The 16,854-nt window shown below is 41.9% G+C and overlaps 1 protein-coding gene across 5 annotated transcripts in view; it reads left to right on the top strand.

Moving 5' to 3' along the window:
- Window positions 1-4,344: 4,344 nt before the first annotated feature.
- Rbms1 (RNA binding motif single stranded interacting protein 1) overlaps window positions 4,345-16,854 on the top strand; it is a 216,769-nt gene continuing 204,259 nt past the window's right edge. For all 5 annotated transcript variants that reach the window (XM_013345987.2, XM_013345990.2, XM_013345988.2 and 2 more), the window contains exon 1: window positions 4,345-4,603. In XM_013345987.2, coding sequence (XP_013201441.2) covers window positions 4,529-4,603 — 75 coding nt within the window. In that variant the 5' untranslated portion in view covers window positions 4,345-4,528. The remainder of the gene's footprint in view (window positions 4,604-16,854) is intronic.

Below are 16,854 nucleotides of genomic sequence, written 5' to 3'. Positions count from 1 at the left end.
TCCTAGTGAAATACTGTTTGGTTAACTTCTGAATATTACACTAGCCCATGGATGGTTGATAGGGATCTTTATAATGAGTGAGTCAGGCTGATAGCCACCGCACTTCTAATAAACTTTAATACTATCACTAAGAACAAAACAATCAGTCATCACATCTTTGATTGTCACTCAGGGCACACACCCAGTTAGTTAGTTAGTTAGTTAGTTAGTTAGTTAGTTAGTTAGTTAGTGGGAACTAGTTAGTTCCCTCAAAGGGAATCTGCATCTAGTCAAACTTTCAGAGCTCAGCTATCACTTAAAATACGACTGTGATGTTGCAGTCAGTCAGGTGAAAAATTCTATAGGACAAGTGTTCTAAATCCTTCAACAAATAACAAGCCATTTAAAAACTGATTGGGGTGAGGTTTTAGATATTAAGATGCTCAGGAGCATATAAACCAAATTTAATATGCACCATCATTTCACTGAGACTTAAATAAGGGAATTTTTGACAGCGGAGGAAAAATGAGCAGTCAGTGGGAATTAACTGTTGTTAACAAATTTTTTTCTAAATGTTTTAGATGTGATAAAATTAGAGACTATTCTTATTTGTTAATGGGTGAGTCTTAAAATTACCTGTAAACTGCTGGTGTTAGAGATAGCCTTTAAATTACTCCAGGGAAATAAAAGTGGTGTGTGTGTAAACCTGCATGCATGCAAGTATGACAAAATAATGTAAGTCCAAAGTAGGTGTTAGGAAAAGAAAGATTGTTATTCTATTATTGGCGCCTTTGCATTTGTTTGGAAGCAATGATACTTTTGCTTTAGAAATGTCTTAGGGTGAGATGTGGCATATATACATATGTATATGTATATATATGCATATATTCATACATATGTACAAACACACACATGCACACACACACACACACACACACACACACACACAAAAGGTCTATGGACCACTCAAAAAGGAATATACTGAAATATATTCCTAAGCTTCTATAGTCCAGGTCATCTTTGGTTCCTTCCTGAGTACTCCTAACCTTCTGCCCTTGTGGAGAGAATCATTGTTCTAAATTCTATGTTATTATTACCTATGTTTTTATTTATGTTTTAAAAAATTATTTATATGCTTATTCTTAATACTGTTTTTCATTTTGCTTTTGAAGCTCATAAAAATGGAATCATGTTTTATATGTTATCCACTTGCTACTTCTTTTAAAATAGATTTAAAAAATAAGTGAGTGTGTGCATGCGTGCATGTGTGTGTGGTGTGTGTGTGTGTGCATACACACATGAGTACAGGAATCCATGGAGGCCAGAAGAGGGTGATGTATCTCTTGTAGTTAGAGTTGCAGGTGGTTGGGAGCCAGAACTTGGATTCTAGGAACAAAATTTAGATTCTCTGAAAGAATAGGGTGCACTCTTCACCACTGAGCCAACTCTCCAGCCACTTTCCTTGCTTCTAAGCACAGCACTAAACTTGAAATGATGTGGACTGATGCTTTTAATTGTAGTTATTTTCTTTTTGTCACCTTGTGCCTATATACCAAGGATTTTTAAACCATTGCAAGGTTGGTGGACATTTATTTTTAGTGTTGTGTGGATATTCCTTTGCACATCTCCTGGTGTGTAGAGGAGCCTATAATGTGTATGCACCTGCAACTGCGTTATAGGATACATGCAAATAAAGTTGGATAATGGCAAACTACGTTCTACATTGGCGCATCTTATGCTTCTTCTACTAGCCAATGCTCTTGATAATTTCCCTTCTCCTTCCTTCACTGGCTGTTATTATTTTCATAGCTCTTATTTTGTTTTTGCCAGTCTGCCAAAAAGAATAAAATGATATCTTATTGTAATTACCGTATTACTAATTGACTGTTAGTATCTTTTCATATGTTGGTTGAACATTTGTTGTTATTCCTTTATGAATACATATTTTTTAAAAAAATCTTTTATTCTAACAAATTGTTTCTCTTTTTCATATTGATTTTGAGTAGCTCTCTGTATATTATGCATATTAACCTTTTGTAGTTATTTATAAAAGTAATTATTTTGTAGCTAATTTTCTTGCTCCTTCTACAAACCAAGGATCTCAATAATCTTGCACTCTCTTTTCCCTTATGAATCTTTCCCCACATCAGGACCGAGTAGCTACCCCTCTGCATTGTCTTCTAACAGCTTTGTGATTTTGGTTTTTACAAGTAATCTTCAATGCAACTGGAGAATCCCTGACTTTGATAATTGTGAGCCAGGGCTTTGGTTTCCTGTTTTCCATGTGGATAGCCAATTGACCAAGAATCATTTATTGAAAAGTTCATTTTTTTCTGCCCAATGTCCTGAAATACTGTCTCGGTCATAAATCAAACATCTATCTAAGTCTGGGTATGCTTTTGGGGTCTTGAAAATGGACTGAATTTCCATCATCCAAGAGGGAAAAAATATTAAGTAGAACTGTCTAACTTCTGCAATTTCCTATGTCTTGCAAACCAAGACCTACTGAGTTCTTTCTCAACTTAATTCTCCTCCAGCCAGTCACTCCTCCAAAAGCATTATTCCCAGTCTTTCTGGGCCTCTAGCACATCAGGTCAGTGAGTTTTTACCTTACAAACTAAAGCGTTCTCATGTTGAAACAATATGAGTAACGTTCACCTTGTTAGACGGGGCAACATCCTAACCTGCAGGTTGGTATTAATCTCCACAGTGCCCAGCATGTGCCAGAAATGAAGTAAACCCGATTTCTTGTGAGATTTTATAAGGATGGATGAGGATGTACATGAGCTGCCTCCTGACATGTCGGGATTGTGCTCGCATGAACTACATCTCTTTTACTTTTGTCAAAAAAAAAAAAAAAGTATGCCCTAGAAACTTTCCTAAATCATACAAAAGATAAGGGCTCCAGCTCGCTGTTTTATCAATTTCGAAGTCTGTCTTACAAAGTAATCACATAAAGATCCGACTATTGAAGAAAATCATGCATCTCTGTTCTGCTGGATTTACTTGTGCTGAGAAGTGACTCCAAATAAAGGGCAAAACAAAGCAACTGAGTTCTGTCCAATAAATGTTTTTCTCTTTGCCTTTTATCAGCTGTGCAAGGACACCAACTTAGGGACATCCCCCCCCATCCTGTTGTACATTTCATATTGTCTCTTTTTTTAGCTAGAATATAAAAGTCTTCTGCAGGCAACTTCAGGGACCAATTAACTCCATTAAATTCTATCCAGTTATGTAGCGAAGTGAACCGCTGCTCGTCTGGGGCTGTCTAGAGCTGAGACAATTAGGAGATAGAGAGAAGCAGAAAGAGAGATTGATTTTATGTGTCACTGAAGCACGCTGCAACAATATGCCAGCGTGACTTTCAAAATGGCCTTAAAATATTCCAAACTCAGGGAGTTTCCTTGCTCCTAAGTGGGAGTTGACAGACTGTCTGGCAGCATTAGAAAAGGCAGGGAGAACGTCTATATTGTGTCCTGTAATAACATTCTGCCCCTTTTCGGCATCTTCGCCTTAGGTTGACCCGCCGTTTGTTGTGTGGTGTGTGTATGTGTGTGCGTGTGTGGTCTTCTCTATGCAAAGGGCATGATTTCACATCTGGGAAAACCAAACTGAAGGACACTAACCTTCCCAAGGTCACTTAGAAAATGAGTGCTGTGACCTGGTGTGTGGGTGGAACAGAACCCAGGTGTCCTGGCTCCAGCTTTGTGGTCCGGCATTGAAGCATTTTCCTTTGTGGGGGAAAAAAATAACCGGTCGGGGGATTTAGGGGAAGTGAGAGATCAATCTGATTTCCTCTCTCCGCCACCTTACCTCCCTTCTTCCTTACGAAAATTAAAAACTCGGGAAAGCCAGAGGTGCCTTCTAGGCAGTTCTTAAGCAGGGTCCACCAAACCAACTCCCACCCCCGACACAAAGCGATCGCGGCTCCCAAGGATTCTGGGCGTCTTCTTGCGAGCCTGGGAGGTGAGGAGTGGTGGAAAAGTCAGCCCTCACCTCCAGCGGGTCCCGGGCTCGGCGGCGCCCAAGCCCCGCCCCCGACCGCCCTTCCCCCGCGGCCTCGGCAGCCAGCCCCTCTCCCCTCTCGTTGTCGGGCGCACCCACCCCAGATGTCGCCTGGCACCGAGCGCAGCCGCCGCCGCCGCCGTACTTTCCACTTGTATTGATCACTCCTAGCTCGGCTCAGCCTGCTCCGGGAGCGCAGCGCGGCCAGCGCGCCAGCCCTTGGCAGCTCGGGCACAGTCGGGCTCCCAGAGGAAACTCCTTGGGAGCGCCCTGTCCGGGGTGTCCTCTGCGCTCTGCAGTGTCTTTCTGTCTGCCTTGAAGGAGGAGGAGGAGAAGGAGGAGGAGGAGGAAGATCAGAAGGAGGAGGAGGAGTAGGTGGAGGAGGAGGACGTCGTCTGGTCCCGGTAGGGAGGTGGAGCAGCGGCAGCAGCAGCCTCCGAGGCAGCCGCCGCCGCCGCCTCCGGAAAGGGAGAGGCAGGAGAGATCGGGACTTGGAAACCCCAAAGTGTCGGCGACCCTGCACAGCAGGCTTCCTTCCAGCTTCATGGGCAAAGTGTGGAAACAGCAGATGTACCCTCAGTACGCCACCTACTATTACCCCCAGTATCTGCAAGCCAAGGTAAGGCGGCGCAGGGAAGGGTCGCCAGAGGGGCTCGCGCCGGACCGGGCTGGGGAGGGGCGCGCGGCGACCCCACCGTCCCCGGGCGCAATTGCTGGGGTTGCTAACTATAGCGCTGGCCTGGGCAGAGCCGGGCTGCGCACGGGGCGGCGGCTTCCCGGGGAGCAGATCGCGGCGATCGGGTTACAGAGAGTCGCGGAGCAGGGAGGGAGGGGAGCAGCGACTAGACAGGAAAGGACCGCCGGCCCCTTCCTGGCCGGCGAGGAGGGGAGGGTCTCTCGGCCTCGAGGCCCCCTCGTCCAGCTAGGGCTAGCGGCTGGCAGACGCTTGGGGGCCCGCGGCAGGACCCGCTAGTGGCATGGCTTTCCGACCTCTCCAGGGCCTCGCCCTACGGGCGGTAACTCTGGGGTCCCCGGGAGTGGCGCGCGGCACCCCCCACCCCGCCCCGCCCCGCGGGACTCCCCGCCAGCTCCCGCGCGCGCGACGAATGTGGCCGGAGGGGGCCGGGACCGTCTCCTCCCCGCCTCGGGCCCTGCGCGCCCGCCCCTTGCCTCTGATCTTTGTGCGGTGTGGCACTTCACCTGGTTACTGATTTCCACTTTTACGCTGGTGTTTTGGGTAGAAAAGTGGCCAAAGTTCACTCCACATTCATTGATGTCCCTTTTAATCTTTTCTGTAGCTTTTACTTAGGGAGGGACAATGGGCAGATTTCGATGCGCAGAAAGAAGTGACTTTGTATTTACTTTTCCCCTCTTTTTTTTTTTTTAACTGTCTTATATGTTTACGACAGAGTGATTTTCAGTTCTGCTCAAAAGTGGCCTAGGCACACTCTTGGGTAAGGATAGCTGATGACATGTAGCCATAGAAATTATGGCCGGCTTTCCAGGGACCCCGTGTACTTTGTTGATGGGCCTATGCTAATTTTACAACAGTTCGATCCCTCCTAAACTAATTTTAAAAATTATCTGGGTTCACGAAAAGCGCAGTTATCCACCATGGAAACATCTGCGATAGTTAGGGAAAGCAGAAGGTGTTGGTGGGTACACTAGCCTCCTTTGGTAGTTAACACCTAGCATGCCCTTCTAGATCACAAAAGAATCAGGTATGGATGCGGCGTTTGAACTTTTTCAGGGGATTGATTGCAGGCAGATGGGTATTTCTGCCCTGGTACCAACAATCTGTGATTCAACCTTGAAAGCTTTCTTCCTTTCGGTGTGTGTGGTCCATGTTATCCTGTACCTACAGCATACCTTAGTGTTTGTCCATGGAAAAAGGACTTGTCAGCAGAGGCCAGACATTTCCCAGCACTCAAAGACCTCCTTGAGGCTCCCTCGCCGTTCCCTCTTACCTTAGATCGCCAGGGCTGGTTAGGCACTGGCAACTGAGAGCACCACTGTTGGTCTCCATGAGATTGTCATGTCATTGTTTTAAGAACTTGAGGGAGATGCTTGCCTGGCGTGTGAGTGTGTGTGTGTGTGTGTGTGCTGCCCGCACCCGTGTGCTATGCCGAAGCTGTTTGAAGAAATTCTGTAACGTAATCAATGTGCTACCTTTTAGATGTGTTATATATTTAATGCGCTTATTTAAATTATGCAGCATTCCGGTGCCTGAAGGACAGCCTATTCAACACTTGCCTCCATCAATTATAAATACACACATTCAGATGAAGAAGAAGAAGAAAAAGCCATGTTTCTGTGCAACATTTACCTTAGTAATTTTTATGTACCATTAGTAAGTTAGAAACCAAGTACATAGCATTTAATATAGCTAATGCAATGCCATTTGGCTTTTTTTTTTTTTTTTTTTTTTTTTTTTTTTTTTTTGCCCTGTAAATAATTGAGGAGAGAGAGAAACGGCAAGAGCCTGCTGGAGTAATTAGGGCTGGATCCCAGGAAGCTCTCGGGCCCATTTTCTGAAAGTGTGCTTCCTGCATAAAGCATTTAATATTGATTTGTGTTACAGTAAATGACATCCTCAAAACAGACTTTGCCGTTTCTCCTATGAAATCTGAAATCCTATTTACCCCAGCTCCCTTTGTTTCGGGAGGAAGGTGCGTCCTCAGTTGACCTATATAATGCGGTGTTTTTAAAAAGTTTGGTAATTAAATCTAAACTCCCTATTGTAAAGGTGTCATAATTAGTTCAGAAAGGAGCATCTCCAAAAATACAAAGGCACCAAATGCAGGTTTTAGATGGGGGAGTCAGAGGCGGGGACATACACCTCCCTTCCTCCTCTCCGCAGCCCTTGGTAAGATGGTGGTGGTGAAAGTCAGTAAGAAAAATGGAGACTTAATTTGGTTTCTAGTTTAATAACAAGCATAATCCACCTGAAAAGTTAATAAACTCCGTGTGACCCTGTTGTCCACAACAGGGCTGGTGCTTGTCCGTGTGCGTTCTGACCTTCCTGAGAGAGACTACGTCACTCTCCGTAAAGTACACTGATGTGTTTGGCTAGTCCCAGTTGTTGCAAACTTGTTTGGAAGCTGGATCAAAAACTAAGGAGTGGTTTGGTCATTGAAAAAGGAATTTTAACCTGTGAATGTGAAGCCGATGTGGTTTCGTTGGATCAGGAAGGAACAGATGAAGCTGATGTATTTCATCAGGAATAGGTGATTTTAAAAACTACCTTAAAATGAGTTTTATGGTCACACTTTCACAAGTTGCAGGTGACGAATGCTTCTTGTGTTAATCTAAGCACAGACTGTTTTGGCAAATTTGTTTTGGAAGATGCTCCCATGAAACACATCAATTCCGTATTTTGCAATCAAGAAAATAGCACTTGGAGCCAACAACTGCATTGGTGGGCATCATGCTTTGACAGAGAAAATGTGACATAATCTCCGGGGAGCATCAGGTACCTGTGAGGCCGCTGAGAAGAGCAGGCCATGGGTGGACGAGATGTAGTTTCCAGTGTGTCTTAGCCTACAGCCACGTGGAGCTCAAGTACCGAGATTTTACCCCATGGAGGGTGGTTTGGTTTGTTCTGTCGGTTTGTTTCTCCGTCAGTACTGCTTTATTCTAGCAGGTAGCTTTATCGCCTGGCACATTCATCCTGAAATAGCCATCCATGGAGTTTTGTAAACACAAACACACACTGTTCTAAAGACCATTCCAGATGTTAAATGACTTAGGTGATACTCCGAAAAGTTAAATATGTGTTTCAGTTTTCAGCTGTTCAGAAAAAAAGAAAAATTGATTAACATTCTAATTCAAAGATTTATCTAAACAAGTTGTCAGCCAGTGGCTATAGGAATTTCACTTCTGTACAGGCTACTACTGCACTTGAGAAACACTATAGCATGCATCATTGCTGGTGTGTGTGTTTGAATGTTACTGGGGATACAATACGTAATCTTTCCCTTTTGAAGAAGAAATACAGGTTTTTCTTTATATTGCTTTGTGGATATTTTTACCAGTTGAAGGCAACATGACACATATAATCTTTGTTCATAGACCTTTGGTATATAGTTCTCTAAAATATAGAGGCTTCCATTTTGTGCATATAGCGGTCTTCTGTACTAAAGAAATATTCTATAAATAAAGAAATGGTTTTTTATGAAGAAAAACATAGTTTTGTTTTAAGATGATTTTTGTATAAATGGATACCAAAGAATATATCTGAACTCAGCATCAAACTCTGAGAGATAATAAAGTAATTTAGAATTCCACTAATAAAGGCTGTAGGGACAAAACAGTTCTGAACTCACCCTCTTTGACACACAACTGTTTCACTGGATTTTCAAACAGATATTTATCTGTAATCAACAAATATTGTGCCAAACAGTCTGAGTCTTCTAGAAATTAAGGTCATGATTCTACATGCATAAGTAGCAACTATAAAAAAGAATGAAGCCATAAGTACTTTGCATCTTATGATATACATACCTATGTTAGCTGGCTGTGGTGGCGTATGCCTTTGATCCCAGTACTGGGGAAGCAGAGGCAGGCAGATCTCCCTAAGTTCAAGGCCAACCTGATCTACAAAGAGAGTTCCAGGACAGCTAGAACTGCTCCAGAGAAACCCTGTCTCAAAAATAAAATAAAGTAAAATAAAATAAAAAGATACACTTACCTTTACCAGGTGAGTAAAAGTTGCTTAAATGTATCAGTTTAATAATGCAACATTAATTTCTCTAGTAGGGTATTTTGAGTGTCTGGACATGGCAGAAAGACTCATGGTTATGGGACTGTTAAGGGTGAAGTTACACATTGTAGCGCCCTTTCAGGTATCTTTAGAGTTTTGCACAACATAAAATACATAGAGACACAGATTACCTCTCTCTGTTGAGAATGAAACCTTAAGCTACTAGAAGAGGATGGGGGAAGATGTCTGGGGGAGGAGGAGCACATCCTTGTGCATCACTGCTCTGGATAGACCTCTGATTCTTTGGCAGTGTACATTTTCAGTGAGAGAGAAAAAAGCTTTTGCTAATATGTTGCTGTGTCTGTGCTTTGCCTAATGATGTTTTTGCCAGCCAACTTGATGGGTAATAGAATTTAAAGTTTCAAACCTTTTAGTAAGTAAGTGGAAGATATCTCTTTTTCCCTTTCTTTTTATGGAAGAAAGACTGTCCAAGGAAGCAAATCATACGTTTTCTTCTGCATCACGTTATCCAATAAAGACACAGAATGGAGAAGTTAGTGTTCTATAAAAATGACACGAGCCGGGCGATGGTGGCGCACGCCTTTAATCCCAGCACTTGGGAGGCAGAGGCAGGCGGATCTCTGTGAGTTCGAGACCAGCCTGGTCTACAGAGCTAGTTCCAGGACAGGCTCCAAAGCCACAGAGAAACCCTGTCTCGAAACCCCTCCCCTCTCCAAAAAAAATGACACGAACAGCTAAGAGCTCGCTCATTCTCGTAAAGAAGAGGGCTTTCTTGTCTAATTTGTTTTCTACTGGGCATTCATGGTTTGGCTGGTTTGTTTTCTCCAAGCATAGTGCCACAACTCTTCTAGAAGCCTGTCCCCAAATTCACCAGTGCTTGCTAGCAGACTGGTGTTATTCATTGGGGGAAGGGAGAGGAAGAATGCAAAGTTATTTAAGGACAGAGACATTTTGTCGACACAAATCTACTAATATAACAGTTCAGCCTAATTTTCTAATCAAATCAGAGTAGAGTGTGCTTTGTTATTTCCTTTACTTTGTTTCTGCAGTAAAATGATTTGTGAATTAGTAAGAACCCTAAAAAGAAATATATATTGAGAGGTCAGTAATTTTTGCAATCAAAAGTTCCTCTCCTTCCTCACTCTTTCTTTCTCTCTCTTTCTGGGTGTGCGCATGAGTGATCATAATAAAGAGTATGGATGCTAACAAAAGAGCCACCGTGGTCCATTACAGAGCTCTCACACAGTGAATTGGCAATATAGCCTACCTGGGCTTCTGTCATCAGCCCACCCTTTTTACCAACCCTGTTTGAATGTTTTTTGCTTACTCTTCCAGAAAATTCTTTTTTGGAGTATACGTCAGCCTTGGCAAAAGTATTTACCCATCTAGTAATAACAACCAACACACAAACTAAGACCGAAATGCAGAGGGTCATAGTTGTCTCCCACCGTGTGACCCTGAACTTGGCATTTGTCTGTCTAGCTCTTACATCCAGAGAATATAGTTTTTATTTCATTCATTGTGATTGTCTATCTAGCTCTTACATTAGAAGAATATAGTTTTTATCTTATTGTGGCGGTTGAATAAAAATAACCGGAGAATATATCAAGTCGTCTTCAAGTGAGAGAGCGTCATTCAATGAATAATAGCTTATTTAAACACAAGCATAGAATGATGTCTGCTTTCTTAAATGCAGCACCATAATATTTGGTGTAACATCAAGGTAAATATTCAAAAGTTGAGCATTGGGCTTAAGGATACTGTGCAGGGTGGATTGAAGTACTCTTGTTTCTTTGCTCTTTCATTTTCAAGTGGAAGGTGTAGAGCTTGACGGGGCTTCATGAAAACATTCTGTAGATGGTACAACTGGGAGCTTCGCCATGCCATACACAGAAAACAGCCTCCTAGAACCACATGTGCCAGACACACACACACACACACACACACACACACACACACACACACAGAGATTTGATATTGGAAACTAAACATGTCTGATTCTAGTAGTCCTGAGATGTCCAGTGGAAAGGAGATATGGTAGCCATGCCAACAAACACATGAATATATTCCAAAATCTAATTGCCATGCGGACAACCAAACATAACCCCAAATCTAATTCCTTACATTTGCTTAATGCAGCTAGTCTCCTTTCCATAATTATATGAATATTTTAATATTTTGACCAATCACAGGGCAGTAAGTATGTTGAAATGATGAGAGAGAAACAAAAAGGGGTTAAAAGGAGAATCTGGTGTTTTAACCACTTGACTTAGCAAATTTAGAAACCTGAGCATTGTTGTTTCCCCTGTTATTGTCCAGAAAATTCTTAAATGGATGTATCCGTCATTTTAGAAGATGATGAGGGAGTCTTTTGGATAATGACTAAAAATATGGGTTCTCCAGGAGAGATTGTATGATAATACACAGCTAACTGGCACTATAAGCTTGCAAAATTCATCATCTGGTACACAATGCCCTACAGTGGCCATAATATATGCATGCTGAAATTAGGTTAAGTTTTCAGCTGGTTGCCTGTTGATAAATTGTGAGGCTCACAACAGAGTAAAACACTTGCCCCATCTATCATGTTCCTGAGTGAACGAACCCAGTATCATCCTCTGCACTTGATGTTAGGATGCTCTGGGGAGTGGGAAATCTGCTCCCTGATTCCAGCACGCTGCAAAATATTGGGGCAGACAGAATGGACACAGTATAAGAAATAAGAAAAGGATAACTGTAAAACAGCATCCTTGGACTACAGCATTCCAGCTGTAGTCTGGGTGACAGAGAAGGTACTCAATTCTACACGGGCTTAAAAATTTACATGTGTTTTGTGAGCCCAAGTAGAGTTCCAAAAGAAGCTACAACTAATCTGAGAATTTTAGAAGAAATTGGGCTTTAAATAAATGAATGGAGGTTTCTTGAATTAATAATCAGCTTTATTTTATTTTATTCATTTGCTTTATAATTCTCTTGAGGGCATTTTGAATTGTAAAAGAATTACATTTTGTTGTACTTTATGTTAACCCTTCCCTTAAAATCTCATACTCAATGACTCTATTTTACATTATTTCCAGTTTTATGCTTACAAATGTGCCGTTAAGCCAACCTATTAGTGCTGTGGCAGGCTGGTAATGTAATCTCTAAATGATGACATAATGGGCATACAGAAATGTTATTTGTATTGTTATATTTTATTTAAAGTAATGTTTATTTCTCCTAACCCATTAGCCATACTTATGGAAACAGCAAGAAAACAAATTTGGGGTTTTAGATGTTTCTAACTAGATCTTTGCCTATGTTGTAGGCACCGATGATGTCTAGTGTGAGCTGGCATTGCTGAAAGATTTTTCAAAATTATTCCTGATCTTTTGTGAACATCCATTTATGGGGTCATTACCTAACTTTATTTAAAACGAGCTGTTATTCACCTCTGCAAATAGAACCAAATGCTGTAGGAATCATATGGTCTTCTGCTTGCCTCTGTATGGGATCCAGAAACCATCCTTCCTCCAGCTTCTCCCGGAACATGTGGTACACAGTTGGGGCTCCTGGGTCCCAGACAAAGGGATTTCAGGGAGCTGTTTTTATGCAACCAAATGAGACCATTCCATCGATGCCGTAAGTGGTCTGTCTCACTGGTCCTGAAGGACAACTTTCCCAGCTCTGCAAGAATGGGCTCATTTTACAAAATACCAGTTTTCTTTCCTATTAGTTGAGTTGAATATTCAGAATGGTGCAATGGGGTAGATGCCTTTGCTGAATACTGAGATTCCCGAGGGGAAAATAAAAGTTCCCTCAAATAAATTTCATGTCATACACTTACATCTATATTAGCCTCAAGTAACAATACCCCTTGTTCCCCTGCTAGGTGTCTCCCCGCCCCCCAACAATTGCAATGATTTTGAGTTGACAGTAAAAGTAAATTTGCACAGAAGATCCTCTGGTAAGCAAGTGTTTGCTTACCCAAGAAATACCTTTATAGTTTATGTTATAGGGTGTCAGGTAAGTATTTGGTTATACAGAAAAGTAAATTTTATTAGAAAATTATAATGCCACCAAGGTGTTTCTTCTCAACAGTGTTTCAGATTAGTCCTCAAACCAAAGTGAAGACTATTATGAAAATAAAAATTTTCAAGAAAAAATTATTTTCCCGTTGTTAACCATAGTACTCTCAAAAGCCTCTTGGCCTCCTACATGGCATGGCTCTGATTAATTCCCATGTTTTAAACATGCAAGTCATAAAAAAATACTTGTCCATGTGACCATGTGCATACTTCGAGTTTAACAAAAATAGAAAGAATTGGCTCCTGGACAATGAATAGATTTTGGTCCTCATTCTCTGTGTGATGTGTTTGGTGATTAGATACACCTTAATTTAAAAGTGAGTTGAATTTCTTGTGTGCGTTTGTGTGTGTGCATGGACACGCGTGTCCAGGTGCACACCAAAGTGAGAAGGTGATAGCAGATACTGTTCCTACACAGGTTGAATCCACTTTAGTGTCTTGAAACCAGGTCTCTCCTTGGGTTGGGCTTGCTTATTAGGGTTAACTGGCTGACCAGGAAGCCTAGGGGATCCACCTGTGTCTTTCTCCCCAGCCTGGGATTACAAGCTCACAGGACCATGCCTCGCTTGTTATTTGTGTTCTGCCGATATAACTTGGGTCCTTGTGTTTGTCTGCCCAGTGATTTACTAACTGAGCAATTTCTCCAGCCATTCCATGAGCTTTATCCACAGTTCACTTAGCAGTCGGTGACCCCAGACTGGAAACTCACTTCCTGTGCAAATTGTCATACATAAAGGTAGAGTTCCCACCCCACCCATGTGAACCTGTAGAAGTAATCTGTGTTATAAGTCATTAACAGGTCTACAACCATTCTATCATAGAATCCAACCACCCTCCAGAGGATGCTTCTAGGAGAACAAGATGAGAGTTGGAATTCCTGGGGCTCATCTTTGCTTTCTTCGGGAGTGGGGGAGCTTGGTATAGAGTTCTGAAACAGGGCCTTGAGTTTTAGGACTGGGTAACGGACTTCTAGAAGATGAGAGATGGGACTCGTGACATCAGATATGTAAGACATTTGCAAAGCAGCTGTTGATGCTGGAGCCTCCAGCTGTGGTCAAGACCTGAGGGCCCTACTCACAGGCTCTCCACTCTCCACTTTTCCTGTTCTAGACTACGAGATAATCTCTGGTTTGCTAACACCTTCTTCCCAATTAAAAAAATAGCAGCCCCAAGAGGCAGCACTAATAGTGCTTTTCAGCCCCAGCTTGTACTGATTCATAATTAAAGCCTCTCATGTGTCCTTTAGCTTCCTTCAACGCTGAGCCAAGTAAATCTGGCATGGCAAGGAAACACACACACCAAGTCCCACACTGTCTAGTTCCGGCTCCTTTTTGCTTCCCTCCTAGTCCTTGGAAGGCTCAGAACTCCCTGGGAACCCGGGGTCTTCTTGAGACAGCATGCATTTCTATTTGAGCTCTTACCTAGAATCTCCCTTTGGAGCACAGATCAAGGATCAGACCCTGGAAGGGGAACAAAGAAAGGAACAGCCCATGCTCAAGAAGACCCCTTGGCATTTTGTCTGTGGACTGTGGCTCTACCAGCTTGCAGTGTGAAAAGCAGGACAAACACTGTCCACCAATCTTGGGGTGTTTCCCACCGACCTGTCCCCCAAGCCCTACCCTCAGCTTTTCTTCCTACACAAAGAGTTGAGCCACCGTGGGCTGACTTCTGAGCACTGACAGAGCGGTGCTCTGGGTAGATCCCACAGTGATGTCACAGGGAAGCTACTATCTCTTGATCTGCCCAGGTCTGGGACCAAGTGTGTCCCACTTATTTTGATTAAAAAAGTCTTTATTACCTTTTAAGGCTATAGCTTATGATTAAGAATTTGCTACCTACAGTTACCCTTTTGAATTGGTATTTTCTTCTGATTTCTTATCCAACTTTATAGGGAAATTTAAAATACAGTTTTACTTGGTAATGCATAAGCGTTACAGAAGCTTTGATGTGAGGCCATACTTTGAAAAGATATCGAATTAGCATTCTATAAACTATTTTGATGACAAATGTGTATTCTTAATGAGATTATAACTTAAATATTCATAAATAAATGGAAGATTTACAGTTTTTTTCTTAATCCACAGTAAAATTTGAAGTCACATGCAAGCATTTTTCTATTTCTTAAGTATTTCAGTATTTACTCAGCAAATAAATGCAAAAGAATTCTGCCTATCTTAATTTTGAAGACTTAAACCAGCATGTATCTTACTCGGGAGCAGTTGCCCAGGTATAAATTTTAATAGCAGAAATCTTAAACTTTGATTTTGATTTTTTGTTTGCTTGCTTGTTTGTTTTGTCCTCTTCTTTGAGACAAGGTTTCTCTGTGTAGTCCTGGAACTCATTCTGTGGGCCAGGCTGACCTCTAACTCACAGAAATCCACCTGCCTCTGCTTCCAGAGTCCTAGGATTAAAGGTGTGTACCACCACCACCTGGCTGATTGTGATTTTTAAGAAGGAGATTTTTTTTTAACAGACAAAAAATAAAAAAGGGTTCGAGATGATGTTGAGTAACAGTCACTTAGTCCTCGTCTGTGTCTGTCCCAGAATTCAGAGGCCTGTCTCAGCTGCACTGGGGGCTCCAAGGAGCATCCTTTAAGGCTGCAGAATTAGATTTGACTGGGGCTGAGGGTCGAATGTGAGCTAAGTGTCTGTGATAGTATCTTTGTCTGGGCCCCGATGGACATCAGCTTTCCGGGGCTGCCAACAGCACCTTTCTTTGTTTCCTGTTTCTTTGCCTCTTAGATACAAATCTTGTCAAACCCAGCAAATGGTCTCGTTTTTGTTTGTTTTTCAATATGCAGATAGCCCTGCTCCTTTTATAGGGGAAATAAACCCAGATATTTAAATATAAATACTGGATAGCCAGGGCCTACAACTCTTCTCCACAATTCAAGCACATTATACAAAAATCATGTAGTTGAGATCATATACATAGAGCTACCTGGTCAATTTAATTAAACTGGACAAACACCTATGGAACAGGCATTGTATTATAACTTGAAAAATATGAATATGTAATGAAGACATGATTTGTATCACTATGCAACACAGTGAGGTAACATATTTAATTAGTCAAAGATTTTCATTGAGATAGAATATACTGTATGGTAAAATTATATATAGGTATAATATGTATACATGTTATATAGATTCTAAACAAATAGGTTCATATAGTCACATGACAGATCCCTAGGTGGCAAAATAACATTTCCAGCTTCCCAGAACACCCTCATTTGTGCCAATCACCCCTAGCCAGTCATCCAGCTTCTGACTTTGAAAATTGTTTACCTGTTCTTATACTTCCTAAAGATGAAATTCAGCCATCTGTCTCCTCTTGAGTTTGCCGTCTCTAGTTCATCATTGTTTTGGTTTAACTCATTGGTGTTATTATACGTGAAGTGTTTTTAAAATACCATGTAGTAGTCTGTCACAGATAGACCTTATTGTATTTATCCATTCTATTATTCACGGGTGTGTGGATTATTTCAATTTGGGGCTATTTTGCATAAAATTGCTATAATTATTGTTGTTCATATCATGCCTTCAATGCATTACTCCTAATCGTGGAATTACAGGTTGTGGGGAAAGTGTATGTTCAGTTTTAGTACATGTTAACAGCTTCGACTTCTGCCAGCACGGCACAAGAAAGCTAGCCGCTCTGCACCCTCGGTAAAGCTTGGCATCTTCAGTCTTTTATTCTGTCCACTCCTTCCCCCCTCCCCTCTTTGCCTTTCTTTCTCTTCCTCCTCTTCCCCCCTTTCCCCTCCTCTCCTCTTCCTTCATCTTCTGCTTCGTCTTGTGTTCTTCTCCCCCGCCCCCATTTTTTAGGCTGTTTCAAACCCCTGGGTTCAAGGACCTTGTCTAGATTTTCGTAAAACTTACTGGTCAGCTAGCGTCGTCTTATAAAGTCTGTTTCAAGCTTGTCGTTCCCTTTTTTAAAATAACAGTTTTCTTGGGCTGTGATCCAGGTAGCAAAGAGCCACTTTTTACTTCCTTTCTTACTGGGTTGCTCTTTTTTTTTATTGCTTTGTAGGCTTTTTATAATAAATTCTGGAAGCTATCTTTCTTTTTTTTTTTTTT

The sequence above is a fragment of the Microtus ochrogaster genome, chromosome 4 (genome assembly GCF_000317375.1).
Source record: "Microtus ochrogaster isolate Prairie Vole_2 chromosome 4, MicOch1.0, whole genome shotgun sequence".
Classification (NCBI taxonomy): domain Eukaryota; kingdom Metazoa; phylum Chordata; class Mammalia; order Rodentia; family Cricetidae; genus Microtus; species Microtus ochrogaster.
The sequence above is the reverse complement of the archived record's forward strand: the minus strand, read 5'-3'. Positions and strand labels throughout refer to the sequence as shown.